Here is a 16,020-nt window from a genome sequence, read left to right on the forward strand (position 1 = left end):
ATTTGACGCTTATTGTGGATTATTTTACAACACTACATTACTCTACGGGTCTGATTTTTTTGAAAGTTTCTCCAAGACTGGTGAAAATAAACTATTATAGGTGAACCTGAGTGAGTCAGCAAACTTGGAATGGATTTCTTAAAAATCATTTGCCATTAGATTGCAAATATTTTCAGTCCTGGACCATATCCATCCCAGGATTGCTGAAGCACCCAGGTCCTCCTTTTAGTCGTCTTCATTCTTGAAGATCTTTAATAAATCAGCTCCTATATGTGTGTGATGATTCAATAATAATGGTCACATCTTAAAACTATAGTGTCCAATTACATTGGTTGGCAGTGGAGAAATATCCCCAAACACGTGTGGTCAGTAGAGAAAAGCCCTTTTACCTTGCTGATCAGGGGTGACCCATTGCATTTGATGTTAATTGAAATTTGGCTCCTAAAATCTGTATTGTTCACTGCTTACTGCACTTCTAACAATATCTGGAGGAACCTTGGTTGAGATACCTGCTCCGGACTGTACAAATGGTGAATTTTCTTAAATATATACTTCTCACAGTGTGCTTTACGAGCAGCAGCAAGTCAGAATTTAAATTGTTGAAGCTGCTTATACATACTGTAAGAAGTGGCAATTAAATATATTTAAAGATAAGTTCACTTGCTACTGTATCAAATATGGAGCTCTGCAGATTGCATTAATATGTACCAGAACAGTAACAGCAAATCCCAAGAACAGAAGCTTCAAATTTAAAACTGGTGTCCTGACAGGTTAACTGTATAACTTCCCAAGTACAGTATATTGATTCCTATGTGATCATCTCCTTGTAATGTTTTTAAAGTTCAACTCAAGCCAAGATTGAATGAGGGAAATTAGTAGAGCAAATATCCTGGTTACCTTAAACATTTGGCTTTAACTTCAATATCATATTCTGTAGCCATGTTTGCCATTAGCTGCACACCTACAGTACCTATACACATTTAGGACCCCTTATTCCTTTTAGTTTCCTGGTTAGTGTCCTAAAACTGTTTACCCCCAACTTCTTTTCCTGCGTGCTCATGTATACACACATTTTTTTGTGTAATATTTATTGTTCTTTCTACTTTGGGTGTTAAGTGATCACATCTGATTGTCCTGCCTACTGGCTAAATCCAAAGATAAGAGGAAATGAGCTGCAGTGCACTGTTCAAGCACATATGGCTAAAGAAAAAGGAATTCTGTCCATCAGTCAGCAACAACTCCTGTCAATCCTGATAACTGAAAATTTTCCAGCAGGTGTGGAATATGGAAGACCTTTAAGCAAATAATCCTCCAACATGATTTTCTTGAAATCTTTATAGGAAAAAAAAAGACCTGGGGGTAGTTTAGTGGTCCATATATAAGTATTTGGGTAAAAAAAAGGAGTACTTTCAATTTCACCCTTTAGAAAATGTACTTGCCTTGTACGTGCAACTAAAAAAAAAAAAGAAAGCCACACACCTATAATCCTGCAGATCCCTTGATTGCACTGGGCCTTTCCTTCCGCAGCCGTGAGATTGGGTGACGTTGATGGAGAAAAAGAGTGTGGATCTCACTCTTTTTTTTTTTTTCTCTCCCCCATTTAAGAAAAGAAAGGCTCCTGCGCATTCCCGAGATCAGTCATGCACAGAAGGAGCATCCAGGAGCTCCCCGAGATGTGTCTTGTGTATCCCGGGGGGCTCTGCACACCCATTTTTACTTGATCGCCGCGGCAATCAACACAGAATGGAGGTGCTTTATTTTTATTTTATTTTTTTCTTGCATAAAAAGGTATTTTTTACTTTATATAAAAGGGTTGTAAATATTTTGAGTTTAGGTCTGCTTTAATAAAATCATTTTTTTCACAATCCTTTTATTTTGAGTAATTTTAGAGATGATTTTCTTTGCCTATTTAACATTGGCGAACCCCATGACTTTAAGGTCTTCAGGGAACCCCTTCTATGGTTATCTTTTCCACAACTCACAGTATATTACTATTGTGGTCACTAAGCAGATTGCCTCTTACATTGCTGGCCAATGTAATGAATTTCGCCCTTGCAAATAGTCAGATTTTCTGTCATTTAAACTGACCTTAGAGGCTTAAGTTGTTCATTGCTCAAGGAACCCCTAGCGTTTTAGAGCAATACCTGAATTTATGGTTTAACCTGAAAACTAAAAAAGCATCTATATTGTCAAACTACTGATCGCATTTCACAGTTTTAGCCAGTGGAGCTTTAGCAGACACAGGTAAGGAAACTTTATTAAGAACAGTAGCCTGCACTCTGTATTAAAATGACAAAACTTATTTATCTTTGAAAATATCAGCAAGGTTAACTTATTTCTAACCCTACCTGCATTTTACAGTATTGATTGACCTATCCACTTGGAAAAGAAATGTTACAATTGGAATTGGAATACCCAATATTTCAAATAGTGGCAGTTTTAGGACTTGAGCCAGACAATGTCTGCTTAGATATTCTGCTTTTTAAGATAAAGTGTCTACAGCACAACTTGAGATACAGGTAAGACCTGAAAGACCTAGTACAGAAAACTATTTTCAATAATATTTTCCCAGGCCACAAGCAATAACTTGTTTTTGTTTATCACCATGTAAAGGATCAAACTGGTGACCATGCTGCCAAGGCAGATTTCTTTATCTTTCTAATATGCACTAGATAAAGACACGAGAAATCTGATTGGTTGCTCTGGCCATACAAACAATATTTCCGTAATTATTTTTACACCAGCCCCAATGGATTTCTAGGGCTGCATGCTTGGAATTGCCTGGAACACTCAATAATCAACAAGCACAGCTGTTAAATATCTAACGTTATGTTCCAAAAATCTGTGAAAAAAATCACTTCCACATAGAACTTAACTGTAAAACTTTTAATGATCATACAATCCAACAAAAACTGGAAGTATCATTATTTGGACCAATGATACATCATAGTTTGTTTCTAAAATAATACTTTAACTATAGAATTAACAATATTAAGGTAGAAATAAGCAAAACTGCATTCCTAATTCTAGTTGACGACTATTGAAGAATCTATCAAAGCCATCGTATGTAGCCATGCACCTAACTGTATATAACATTAGGTCTGTATGAATTTTATAAATTTGTAACAAAAAAAAAGGCTCCCTCTAAGGATTGTTGAAAAATGATCAGCTAAATACAGTTAACGTTTACTGGTAAATATAAATACAGGCAACACTTTTCTTGTATTTGTCTGACCCACCAGTCCTAAGATAAACTAAGTCCTACCAAAAGGCCTTGGTGACCTGTTTCTATTATACTGCAGTTAGAGCCATTCAGCTAGATCACGGTTCTGTTCACAACCTTAAAAGAGCAACCAAAACTGTTTTATTGAAAGTAAAACTGTTACATGTGAAAATACATTTTTAATTTTTAACGGATAGTTGGGATCAGAGGAAGAGATGCACCCGCACAATCTAAATGTTATCACAAAAATGACTTTTTCATCTTTTAAGTGCAAACATTTAAAGAAGAAAAAACTTATTTAATCTAAATGTTATTTAATAGTCTTATTTAATCTTAATAGTTTTATCTAAATCTTATTTAATAATCTAAATCTTATTTAAATTTTGTTTATCTAAATCTAATCTAAAAACTTATTTAATTAATAAACTGAGAAAAGCAAAGCATGTTACTTCACCTACAGACATGCCAAGTCTTTTTTAAGCACAACACTCACAGGTAAGGTATTTTCTCTATTACAGATAACATTTTTGACTCACTGACAGGCTGGCATTTCTCCTCCCATAAAAAACTACCTATTTATTTCTATCTGCACACCTTTGTTAATAAGGGGGCTGTATGGATAGTATCTGCTTGCTTCAAATAACCCTTTCACTGCCATTCTCCAGGCAGAACTGCTTTGTTTTCTTTTCACCTGCCCCATCCTATCCCTTTTAGGACCTGGGGGCTTGACACTTGTTTAAAATGATGACCAAAATGGTAGAAGGCATCCATATTGTGGGAACTTAAAATACTAGTGTTGGGAACCACTTTCTGATACTGACATTCTTGTCCAGATTAGAGGTCCATTACATTATCTCTAACGGCTGACCTAATAAAACATTTCTTACTATGATCGAGTAAAATTTTTTCAAGTAGAGTGCGTTTTCAGCTAAAATATACTATTGTGTGCTCTTCTTCCCTTCTATCTGGGATAAAATTGGCCTTGAGGCATCAACCTGCACCTGGAATTCCCTTTAAAAGTCTCAACACAAGGCCTGCCTTAGCTGGTAGAATACTGCTTCTGCCTGAGGATTCCACTGTACCATAGTTTAATACCTACTTTTTGCTAGGTCCATAAAGGATGTGGCCAGATGGGCATATTTGCAGATAAACTTCCTGAAATGTCCCACAATTCCTAGGTAGGACATTTATGTATCTACACAAGATCCTGGAATTTTTTTATGGTCTCTGGACTTTAACCAGGAATGTAGAAAATGTGACTGAGGCCCCCTGTAAACCAAATGGCATTCTGGTGAACTGAAATGCCACCCCCTCCAAATGATAAATGTGGGTGATGACAAGCAGGCTGTGCCGAACCTGGGAACTGACACTGCATGACTTGACCACCCACTGAAGGACTTCTCAGTGAGCCCCAAGTTCTAGATACAATACCCAAGTGAGTTTTGGGTATTTAGTAAGGCTTGACATTTACCCCAACAACCCCATCAAGTTTTCCCCCTGTAATATCAGGCATTAGGTGACCACACGCTCCACATCTTGTTACTTAACTCCTCAAAACATCTGGTCCTAAATCATTTTTCTAAACACCCATGGCCTAGTCCTTCATTTGATTTATCTAATGAGTATGTTTACCAGATCCTGAATTCCAAGACTTCTCAAGAAAATCTTTAGTACCTAATTGACTTATAGGGCTTTTTGGCCATAAAAAATAATCTTAAATTACTACATTGAATGTATCACTTGGTAAAGAAATTCTACCTTTGCTTTTCTTCAGAGCCAGGAGAAGTGGGGAGATCCCTTAAAAGGGGCTCTGGGTCCCCTATGCGACCATCTGGAATTCTGAGGACTTCACCTGCACTGCAATCAGTCAGGACATTCGTCATATTTGCTTTTTTACAGGTAACAAACTACTGCTTGATCTTACTTGTTTTCTCTTTCTCTGCTTTCACTGGATTTATTATTACCTTGCTTCATGGATGCTTTCTCCATTGTGCCTAAAGGCTGTTAGCTTGGAAGTTATCCACAGCCATCACATGGTGCTCTGGTGAACACCAGTGACTCCCTGGAGCAATTGTTTATACTTTCCTGAAGTCTTGAAGCTAAAGTATAGCCCTCCTGCAGCCTGGATTAGCCTAGATTAGTAGATTCTTACCCGGTATGTGTCACTGCTTTAGTTTAGTTTTGGAACTCGCGGACCACTAAATCTATGGGAGTCTGGGTTGTGCATGCGTGGGGAGCCAGTGCGCCCTCACATCGGGGTGCTTCTCCTGACCCCGCTAAGGGGTGCACCGGCCTGAGCCACAGACCACCTCTAGTCTCCGTGCTCTTGCGGCCCAGCTGTCAGATGGCCCACTAGTGCCCACCAGAATTAGTAAAGGGGCTTTTAGAAAGAGTATCTGTGCCCATTAAATAATTCATTTTTCACCAATCAAAACTCCTGCAAAATGCATTACTACATTATTTGACATCATTTTGTGCCCAATGTTTAGCCATAGCTCCCAACGTTTCCCTGATATGTCCCTGGTTCTTTTCTCATCAGTTGTCCCTCTTTTCATCTCCAAAAATTGTGAAATGTGAAAACATTGCTCCTCCATAGATACAGTGCCAGTAGGAAAAGTGTGGTACAGACAACAACTAAACAACTAGATGAAATGGGAAAAAAATGGAGAAAAAGAAAACGAATTGTCACTAACCAAGCACTAATATGCTGCACTATAATAAAGCCCAATTAAGAGTTCTTTGTGTATTACTGTTAAGCTTTTAGGCTCCTATTTGTATTGGTAAAGTGCACCAGCAAGGTTTAAAAATATGTCAGACCATAGCACTCATGAACAATGCTGTTGATTTGGTAGCATTCAAGATTCTTTTTTTAACTTTTTGTGCCACATGTTATGTATCATACTGCATTACTGTAATATATTAAGAGGGTTTGATTATGTTTAAACTTGTTGTTCTTGGGATTAAATCCACTTTAAGTAGTAATGACTGCTGAATAATATTTTTGCAGTATGTACGTATGTATGTATGTGTATATAGATAGATGTAAAATCTTTTACTTGAAGATCAATTTGGAGTAGGTTGCATATTGTCCTCCCTCCTGCTAAAAGGACTACAATTCTATTCATTCAAATAAGAATTTTACACTGTAGAGCTATTTAGTACACTGCAGTTAAGACAGCACAAGACGCTTCTTCATTTTAATTCAGATGTGCTTTTCAGTCACATATCAGTGGATGGTTTAACATTTATATATGGAATGCAGTGCCTGGTGCTACAATAACTTCAGTAGGCATTGGAAAGTCAACTTTTCCACTACAAGAATCTTGCTTTAATCTGAAATTTATTGGATGTTCCTCACAAACCACAAGCAGCTGTGGTTTACCCAGAAGGAACATAATGTCCCACTAGAGTTGTACACACTCATTGGGAAGACAGACTGACTTGTAAATCTGTGATCTGGTTTTGCTTTTGTGTGAGGCCCCCTATGCACTGCGGGTGAGAACTAGGGCATATTATTTAACAGTAGGCAAGCCGGTCCTTTGGAAAGATCAATTTAGCATTTGTTAGTAATATGCCAAAACTGGTTGAAATAACTTTTCTGCTGGTAGAAGTAAATACTTCCAACCATGCACACATTTAAATAAAGTTGAGTATTTTAACAATTATCCTGTGACATGTTATTTGTAACAACTGCATCTACATACCATCCTAATTGACATAGTAAAGCATTTTATCAATATCACAATTTTTGATACTAGCAGTATTTTGTCTAATCTTAGTACATTTTTTACTCCTAATATACGAAAAGGGGGTCTGCCGAACTCTGTGACCTGACCTAAAATCTTTGTGTAATATTAATTGTCAGTATGAATCTGTATGAACCTAAAACATAAACCAGTGTTTTTTTAGAGCACTGTCTCCTACTGCTACTCTCTGAAGAGATGGAATGAGATTTAGGGATGTCAGTACTATGATGATTTGTGTTCCCCTTGCTGGAGAAAAAGCTGTACCTGAGCATTTGCAGATAACCATTCTCATGCTTCTGCTTCATTAAATCCGTGGACATGTCTTTTCTGCACCATTGGTATGGCTGCTTCACTATTCTCCTATTAATCGTCAGATTACTAGTCATGGGGGTAATCTGACTTAAGAAAGCAAAGCCTTCTGCTATACCAAAATTGACACATTCACACAGAACCACAGTTTGGTACACGGTTTGGTAAGTCAGTAATGGGAGAAAACATTAGTTAACATAAGCCTACAGGCAACACAGATGACAAAGGCATTTGTACTCTGCTTCCATAATTAAGGTTTTTTATGAAATGTTTTCTAAAACTTGACAAACAAGTACTAATGACTGACAAATATTGTGAAGCCCAAAGTAATTGCAGGTCCATGCAGAAACCAGTTGAAGATGATGAAAATACCACTGTGCCAGCAGTAAAGAGAACCCCTGCTATTTATTCCACCTTCACTCAGGATTGTGGATGACAAAACTTTGGCAAACATTTTGATTGATCAGAACTGCAAATTGTCATTTTTGGTAAGTTAGTCCTATCTTGCAGAAGAAGTATTGGTATAGTACGCATGTTGTAGCTTATATTTAGTGTGTCTGTTTAGATTGTCAACACCAAAAATGTGTCCAATAAAGACTTGGATGGAGAATAACAGAAAGCATAATTACAGTGATTGTTTGGTGGCATGCCAAAACTTGTGTTTGGAGCTGATACTTTTCCAGACATTTGCCTTTCAGTCCAGATGAAGAGAGATGAGATGTTAGCAAAGAAATATGTTATAATAGGAATCCTCTCTTTGTGATTATAGTACCAAACCATTGTTTTTTTATGGCTAACCATAAAAGAGGGGGGAATTACAAGCTGTGTCACATGGGCAGCTAAATATTTATGGGTTCTAAGTGAAGCAAAAAACAAGACACTCCAAGATATCCAAATATGTTAGATGAACTGGCCACACCAGATTCTCCAATGGTCTCAGACTTTTATTATTATTTTTTTTTTTTTTTTTTTTTTTTTTACTTCACAGGCCTTAGCGGTTTAATAATGTTCCTTGTTAGCAAGAATTGAAAGAGCACTGTGGAAAGTTGTGGATGTCCTCAGGCAGCAGGTAATACAAAATGTTTTCCAGGAACATTGATCACTTGCATACTATTGAAACAAATGAGGCACATTTAACAGCAATGTATGAAGGTACAAAAAGCAAAACAGACTTTCTCAACTCTAGTTCATGCTGGAGGATGCTACTGAACAGGATCTCTGATCCAAGTTCACAGCCAAATAAAAATCAGAACTTCTTTCCTGGTGCTAACATCTTCACTGAGCTTTGTTTTGGGCCTAAGCTGTCTCTGCAGTGGCACGCCTAAACTTGACATTTATTAATCTTGGCATATGTTGAAACTGTACATTTTACTGTGCATGCCAAGCTCAGCATACATTGTAAAAAAAGTTTGAAACAAGCAGCCAGGAATCCTTTATATGAAGTAGAAACATAGTTGTCTCTTTTGCATTATACATCTGGCTATTTGCAGGTTTTAACTAGTTTAACGTTCCACCCTGGGCAGGTCCCTATGGAAGACCTGTAGTTGGATAGTTTCATCAGGTCTCAGGACCCTCTCACAGTTTTATAATCCATCACCATACACCCCTTTCTTGACCTTTTCTGCCTCATGTTTACATGAGGAGAATGGTTAAAGCACTGCTGGAAGTGATTTGACAAGCAGGAGCAACTTTATCTTTAAGCATTTTATTCATGCAGCCCTATACAAATGTTTTGTGCTACACACATTTTCTAGTACTTTTGGGGTTCCAAACTAGCGAAACCATTACTAGCCATTAAATGATTTATTCCATTACCTCCTCTACCCCCCGAAGCAATGTAGCTCCAGTTCCAACCTCTGGAGGAACTGCACAACAGCATCAGAAACTAGTGAGCCTTGAGTCTTTCAGTTTGACATCACTGACTGGGCTGCTGCTGGGCAACATTCACCTGACTGTGACCTCATATTACAGATGTCTGGGTTAATTTGCCCACTAACAAGTAGCACACTTTACCACCTTTTCAGCAATTAAAATGAAAAAAAAAAAAAGCTTTTCAAGTCGATTTTAGTTCTTACTGCAACAATACAAAATGCAGAATCTTAGTCCTATAGAGAAACAATAAATCTTAGACCATAGATATTTTGATAATTTAGATATTTTGGACTCCAGCAGCTTTAATCCAGGTGCAAAACGGCAAAGGGTATGAAGCTGGAATGGTCATTCCTTCTCAGTGTAAATTAGTGCTCAGAGAGACTGTTGTGCTGTGAATTATATTTCCTGCTATAGTACAATATAGTCACTTAATATGAAGAATATATACTTTTTTATTGCATACTGCATGTCAGAGGAAGAGTTAATCCAAAAATTGTGAGTTTCCACTAGAACAGGAAAAGAGGACAAATCTCCCAAATGAAATCTGTGGGTGAATTTCCCTTGCTTTAAAAATATTCTCCTACTTACTATTGTGTAAACAAGGTGTGAGTGTTATTTTTTTGGGAGGGGGGAGTGGTTGAGGGACCTTTGCGCATTATTGCAGTGGAGTAAAGCATGCTGGTTTATTTTGAATGGCACTCCCAACACACCTTGCCAATGGACACACATTACAGTGATCCATGCTGCATGGTAACACACTGCCATGTGTAATAATACGGGCAGTGTTTTGTTGTGTTATGCAGTCAATGCAAATGAATGCAATTCACATTACAGTGTTGCAGAACACACATGTGTCTGCACTAATGCAGCACAGCAGCATGTATGAACCCTAAGGTACCCTGGGAGCCCATTCAAAGTAAATGAGATGACTAAACCCACAGAAAGAGTTGCACTTCTGGTAAATTTCTGCAAATCTGATCCTAAACTATTAAACACCACAAGGGTTTGTTTCAACTGGATTTTTAACGTACCTCATTATCAAAAAAGCTTATATGTGTGTATATATATATATTTATATATAAATTTGATCTCTCTCTCTCTCTCTCTCTCTCTCTCTCTCTCTCTATATATATATATATATGTTTTAATCCAAGAAAAAGTATTTAGAGCAGAAAAGGACAAAGGAAAGAAGAAAAGAGCACAGAACAGAGGGAGACGACAGGTGTCTATATTTACTGTTCCACCATTGAAAAAAGGCCCACAATATGGTGGTAAAATTAAGATAACTGCACAAGTTTGTCTAATGGCTAACATAATTGTCCCTGGTTTCTGCTTATTAAAAAATTGTATATCACACATATATTATGTGTATTCCCCGGGTTAAGGACATCCAACAAACGTACGCCTTATAGATACGAACGGATTGCAGCTCGCTCTGTGTAGAACGGAGGCTTGAAGGGGGCGGTTTATATGACTTGCAGAAGAAATCTTTTGCTATATTAAATCCTGTATATTATTATTAATAATAATAGATATTTATGGGGATGTAGTACCAAAGTTCACAGTATTCCACCTTTAATTAAAACTAGGTGTTGCTAAACTGTATCGAAGGATGGAAGGTTGGAAATAAGTTTTACTGTTGTCACAGAACAGGGAAAATCCTATAATGAGTGCACTTTCCCTGGTAACAACTAACAATTTCGCTTTAAAGATATTTTCTTGCACTATTTTTGTGTTTTGGGTCATTTAATGTGCATTCTAGGGGTGAAAAAAAGAAGTAATTTGTGCAAATAAAATGTCACTTCCTGTCCCCAAAACACAAATGAAGTGCAATAAAATGTCTTTAAAGTGAAATAATTAGTTTTCGTTTGTCACCAGGATGTGTGCCCATCCTCCTTAGATTGTAAGCTCTTCTGGGCAGGGTTCTCTCTTCCTCCTGTTTTGTTTGTATCTGTCTGTCATTTGCTATCCTTATGTATTATACAGGGCTGTGTAATATGTTGGCACCATCTAAATCCTGTTTATTAGTAATAGTCACAAGAGTTATTATTATTAATAATAAACAGGAGTTTCTCTCTATTCCTGTTCTGAGAAAGTTTTGTAATCATTTCATTCTCCGGTCAAAGCTAAAAAGTAAAGTAGTTGACTTCAGATATGCTATAGGGTCAGAAAATCCTGCTTGGAACAGACGGGAGCGTGCAGCAGTCTGGATTGTCACACACATCCTCAGTTAACCCAAGGAACCCAGCTGATCTCGCACATGCGTAGTAAAGCCTCCAGCGCACAGGGTCAAGCAAATGCGCGGTCAGAGATAGTTCGTGACGTGTTTTGTATCGGGTACGCGCCTGGCACAGGACTCCCAAATTTCCTTTGGCCGGAAGTGACGCGTATTAAAATCTTTATTACCGATAGAAGAGTCTTCCTGGCAGTGAAAAGGGTATTTTTTTGACGCTATGTCCGGTTTCCGGGGGAGGGGGTTTGGGGGTGGGAACCGTCAGAGTCTAACTCCTCCTCAGTTGTGAAGGAAGCTGGAGCACCAGGCGCTGCCGGCGGCTTGTGTTCCATCTCTGACACTGAAGAGAACAAGAGCTGACGTGGAATCGAAGCGGCTCCTTCTCCGGTTCTTTTTACGTTGTCTTCACTCCTCGATAGAGGACCACCATCAGCAAGTGACGGCCAATCACAGGTCGGCTCTCCTCACTTCTCTCAGGTTGGGGAGGGGGAAAGCAGCCAATCACAGCTTGACTTTCATCCTGACTCTTAATTGTCACAGTTGCTTGGAATCTAGAACTATTAAAACTATCTACCAATAGCCAGAGAGAACGTAGGAGCGAGGAGCCGGGGGCGGGATCATCGGACAGCCAATCATTGCCCGACATTCCTGTCACAGAACAGCTGGGGAGAGATGAGGACCAGGAGGTGACTCAGCCATCTCCAAGGCAACGGGCCAGTCAGCTGCTAGACCTCTTTTACTCACCACTCCCTCATTCCAGCCAATTGCTGCTTCTTATAACACCTTTCAGCTTGGAGTACAGGTGTGAATACAAGTCAACCAATCAGTGGCACCGCTCTGCAGTTCTGGGCGAAGACTGGGATATGCCAACCAATAAGTAGAGACATCTCCAAACTACTGTGTAGCCAATTAGCTGTCTTTCCAGTGCCTGTGTTTAGAGCAGGAGTGCCATTTTGTGGAGTGGGATATTTGGAGCCCACTTAAGAAGTGGACCGATTTCCCTAAGTGCCCGGGGGACCATCCACAGCCGCCAGCCCTTCTCCCCACCCCTGATTGGGATCCGCAGTATCAGGACAGCAAGACACTGACCTCCATGAATGGAAATCGGCACCGCAGGTATCTGTGCTACACATTGCAGATGTTAGCAGTGCGGGTTTGGTTTCTTTGTACGATCGTGTATAGATTTTATTATTTAGGAGTTTTGTTTTATCAGATATAAATTTTGATGTTTTAGGAATATTCCACTCTGAGGACTTCGCCATTGCTGGGGTGATTGCCGCCTGTTCTCACACTTCAACGATAATAAAAATGTTTTCTTATTAACAATCACAAAGGTTTATTTGAGAGTGTGGGAAAGAATATCTAAAGCCTAGGTAGCATGAGGAAAGGGTAAAATGCGGACAGTTGTTTTTATGCTACCTGTGTCCTTTTGAGATTTCCCCTCACTTACTGACCTGTGGACTAAACAGGAAGTAAAAGGAAATGTTATTCCGAAATAGGGAGATTTACAAGTGTCCATTTTATTGGATTCCCTCTCTTTCTGTTCTGAGGGCAACTCACGCTGTGGGATTTACCCTCGCCTTTAAACCAGGTGACATTGGTGGTCAGGACCATTAAAATGACTCCACTGAATGGAGATACTGACAGCAACAAATACTTTTTTACTGTTTGTCTCTGTGACACCCAGATAATAGAAAGTGGGGTTACACCAGGACGGGAAGGAACATACCTTGATATAGGGTTGTCAGGAGGACACAACATTGGTATAAGTTGTAACCCTTCCTGCTGTACTGTTCACCATCTGGGTTGTCCAATGCAGTGCCAAAGTAAGGGGCTTTATCATGTATGCAACAAGTGTTAACAGTGAATGTCTGCACATTCACAAATGCAAAAAATGTTTGTTGGACTAGGAAAGTTTTTCATCTCTTCCTGTTCTGAGAGCAAGTGAGTAGAAATTCTCCCCAAGAGAAGACGCTTTAGCTCTCCGCCATGCTGAAGTCTTCTTTCCAGCCAAGTAAAAGCTTTCAGATCTGCTGCCCCAAATGTGGAATAAAATGTGAACAGTTCCTGAAATATTGAAAGAGGACCTAAACAGATTAGTTTTTGAGTAGGGTTTCAAACCATCAGCTTTCTTTTCTGTGTTACCGCTGTAGAGATTCCCATTTGCTCCGCTGCATTTTGTAAAAAGAAAATCCATAATGCAAAATTGTCTCTGCATCAAAAGTGGGGAATGCTACTATGCTGGGGTAAGCCTAGGTCTGATGGAGCTCTGGGGGAGGGCAATGAAGGTCAGTAGGTGGTCTTATATGAGAAACAGATCATTTGCTCTGAATTAAAAGCTTTTGGGTTTAACCCATTGCCCTCATTTTTTTGTTTTATATTTTTTATTGTTTTTGAAACAATCCCAAAACTTATTTTTTTTAAAAGTTAATTTTACCATATGTATGACCAGAATCATAATGTTGGTGTCTTGATAAACCTAAGCTATGTGTACTAAAAGTAATTACGGTTTTATTACATTGGTGTGATATTTTACATGGTGGAGAGGAGCACTGGAGGTTTGTGTTCCCATTTGTGTTTCTCTTTGATATATTGGTACACGCACATCAGTAGGTTTTAAATAAGTATTTTATATATAAACTGTATTTATAAAGTGCCAACATATTACGCAGCAGTATACATTAAACCACATCTAATTCACACTGGGTGACCTATAATATGGCTATTAATGCTATATGGCACTCTAGCCCAGCAGTTTATAGTACTTTCACATGTGGAGCTTGCTTCAGAAAACTAAAAAAAAAACTTCCTCACCTTTACCTTAGCAGATCTGTTTATCCCTCTGGAGGTTTCCTGATTTGGGTCCTGCGTTTTCCTGTTGTCCTCCTTCGTCCTGCTGCCACCATCTTCTTTCCCTTTCTTCCGCCTTTGTGCGTCACCTGAGGTCACCTACCTGTGACTGCTTAACTTCATCAATTTTTATCTTACAGCCTTTAAGATAATATACTAAGTCCACCGGAGTAGGTTTCCTGGCAGTAAATATGCAGACAGGGATGGTAATTTTTCCTCCACCCTTACCCTCTGATCTAAGTAGAACCCCACACATTTGAAGCTTAATAAATTTATAACTTTAAAGTTTATGGCGTGTTTTACCTAAAGTTATCTCACTTACTAGTCACAGAGGGAAGATCATGCATACATGAGGCATTAGGCTATGTACAAATACAACTTATTCTTATTTGGGTAACTGTCCATGGGTATTCCTAAATGATATGTTTGCTACTTAAGTGCATTCTATTTGTATTTTTATAGCAAACATGTTTGCAATCAAAGTGAAGCTACTGCTGTGGACATAGGATGTATTTTTTAGGCGATGGCGGTTTACCACTTGCATTCATCCGGTAGCTTGCTTGTGTCGGCTCAGGATTTAAGAGCCGGCTTATAGCACTCAGCCTCAAGTATGTTTCAATGTTGTTTGGCATGGTAATAGGTTATTTGGCACACAAAAGTGCCTAAAACTCAGCATAATGCTAACATTTATGTTGTATGTGTGTGCTGTGGTGAAGAATAAAATTGGCTTCTTCAGGTGTTAGATAGAAAGTTGGTATTTATTAGTTACTACTGAAATACAAAATATCTGTATTATAAAAATTTGCTGCTCAGGAGGAAGAAAAAGCAAATTGTGTAGTTGCTCCTAGGTACGGGGGATGGATGAGGGGAGTAGTGTGTGTATGTGTGTGTGTGTGTGTGTCATTGCCAGCTGCTAGATTTCTGTAATATTTGCCCAGCCTTTGCTGTCATTTATTTTAGAAATTATCACTTGACCAATTTAAGTTACGTTGACAGGGAGTTTTGTGATGTTACAGAAGCACTTTGTGAGACTAGCTTTAATGTTTTTAATCATAAAGATTTAGTATATTCCACGGTAAGTATGTTCTTAGCAATCAACTATCAACCCAAAGTGCACAAGAAAGAAAAGAAAACTAAAAATGATTATCCCGATTGAAGATGATCAAAATAATATTTTTATTTTAATACAAAAGAAGCGTTGGGGAAAAAATGAGCCATTTACGCTAAGCATCTAAAACGGAGCACTTCTCATTCAAATGGGGAAATTAGGTTCCAAGTGGGCAGTATGAACTAAACCAGTAGATGGCGTAAGTGTGTACTAGTGGAACATGGAAGGGTAGTATTGACTTAAACCACTAGATGGCACCTAAATAAAACCCCTGATTGAAACCTCTGAGGGGCAAACTCTGATCCTAGGTGGCAGGGGAATATTCATATACGGGAGCACCTAATTTATAAATCTCCCCCACCCTTTAATTTTAATAAGACAGAGTGAATTTTTAGAGGGGGCCTAAACATGACCAGATTCCTAAAGCAAATTAAGTTAAACAAATAACTTTAGACTAGCTGAAAGTGTAATGTAATGCAGGTGGAATAGGGCAATCCTTATAGAACATTGTAGTTGAGTTAAGGTTTTTCACTGGCAAATGGTTAAATCCATGTTTGAGAATAGGTTCTGCAAAATATATATATATATATATATATATATATATATATATATATACACTGATTACCCAGCGTTGCCCGGGTATTTATTTTTTGTTATCCCCCCCCCAAAAAAAGTATGT

The 16,020-nt window shown here is 38.5% G+C and overlaps 1 protein-coding gene across 1 annotated transcript in view; it reads left to right on the top strand.

The window, feature by feature from the left end:
• The first annotated feature begins 11,662 nt into the window (after positions 1-11,662).
• LOC140336978 (protein argonaute-3) overlaps positions 11,663-16,020 on the top strand; it is a 45,666-nt gene continuing 41,308 nt past the window's right edge. Inside the window, exon 1 of the mRNA XM_072420460.1 lies at positions 11,663-12,499. Coding sequence (XP_072276561.1) covers positions 12,481-12,499 — 19 coding nt within the window. The 5' untranslated portion in view covers positions 11,663-12,480. The remainder of the gene's footprint in view (positions 12,500-16,020) is intronic.

Source organism: Pyxicephalus adspersus, chromosome 1 (assembly GCF_032062135.1).
Source record: "Pyxicephalus adspersus chromosome 1, UCB_Pads_2.0, whole genome shotgun sequence".
Taxonomy (NCBI): Eukaryota; Metazoa; Chordata; class Amphibia; order Anura; family Pyxicephalidae; genus Pyxicephalus; species Pyxicephalus adspersus.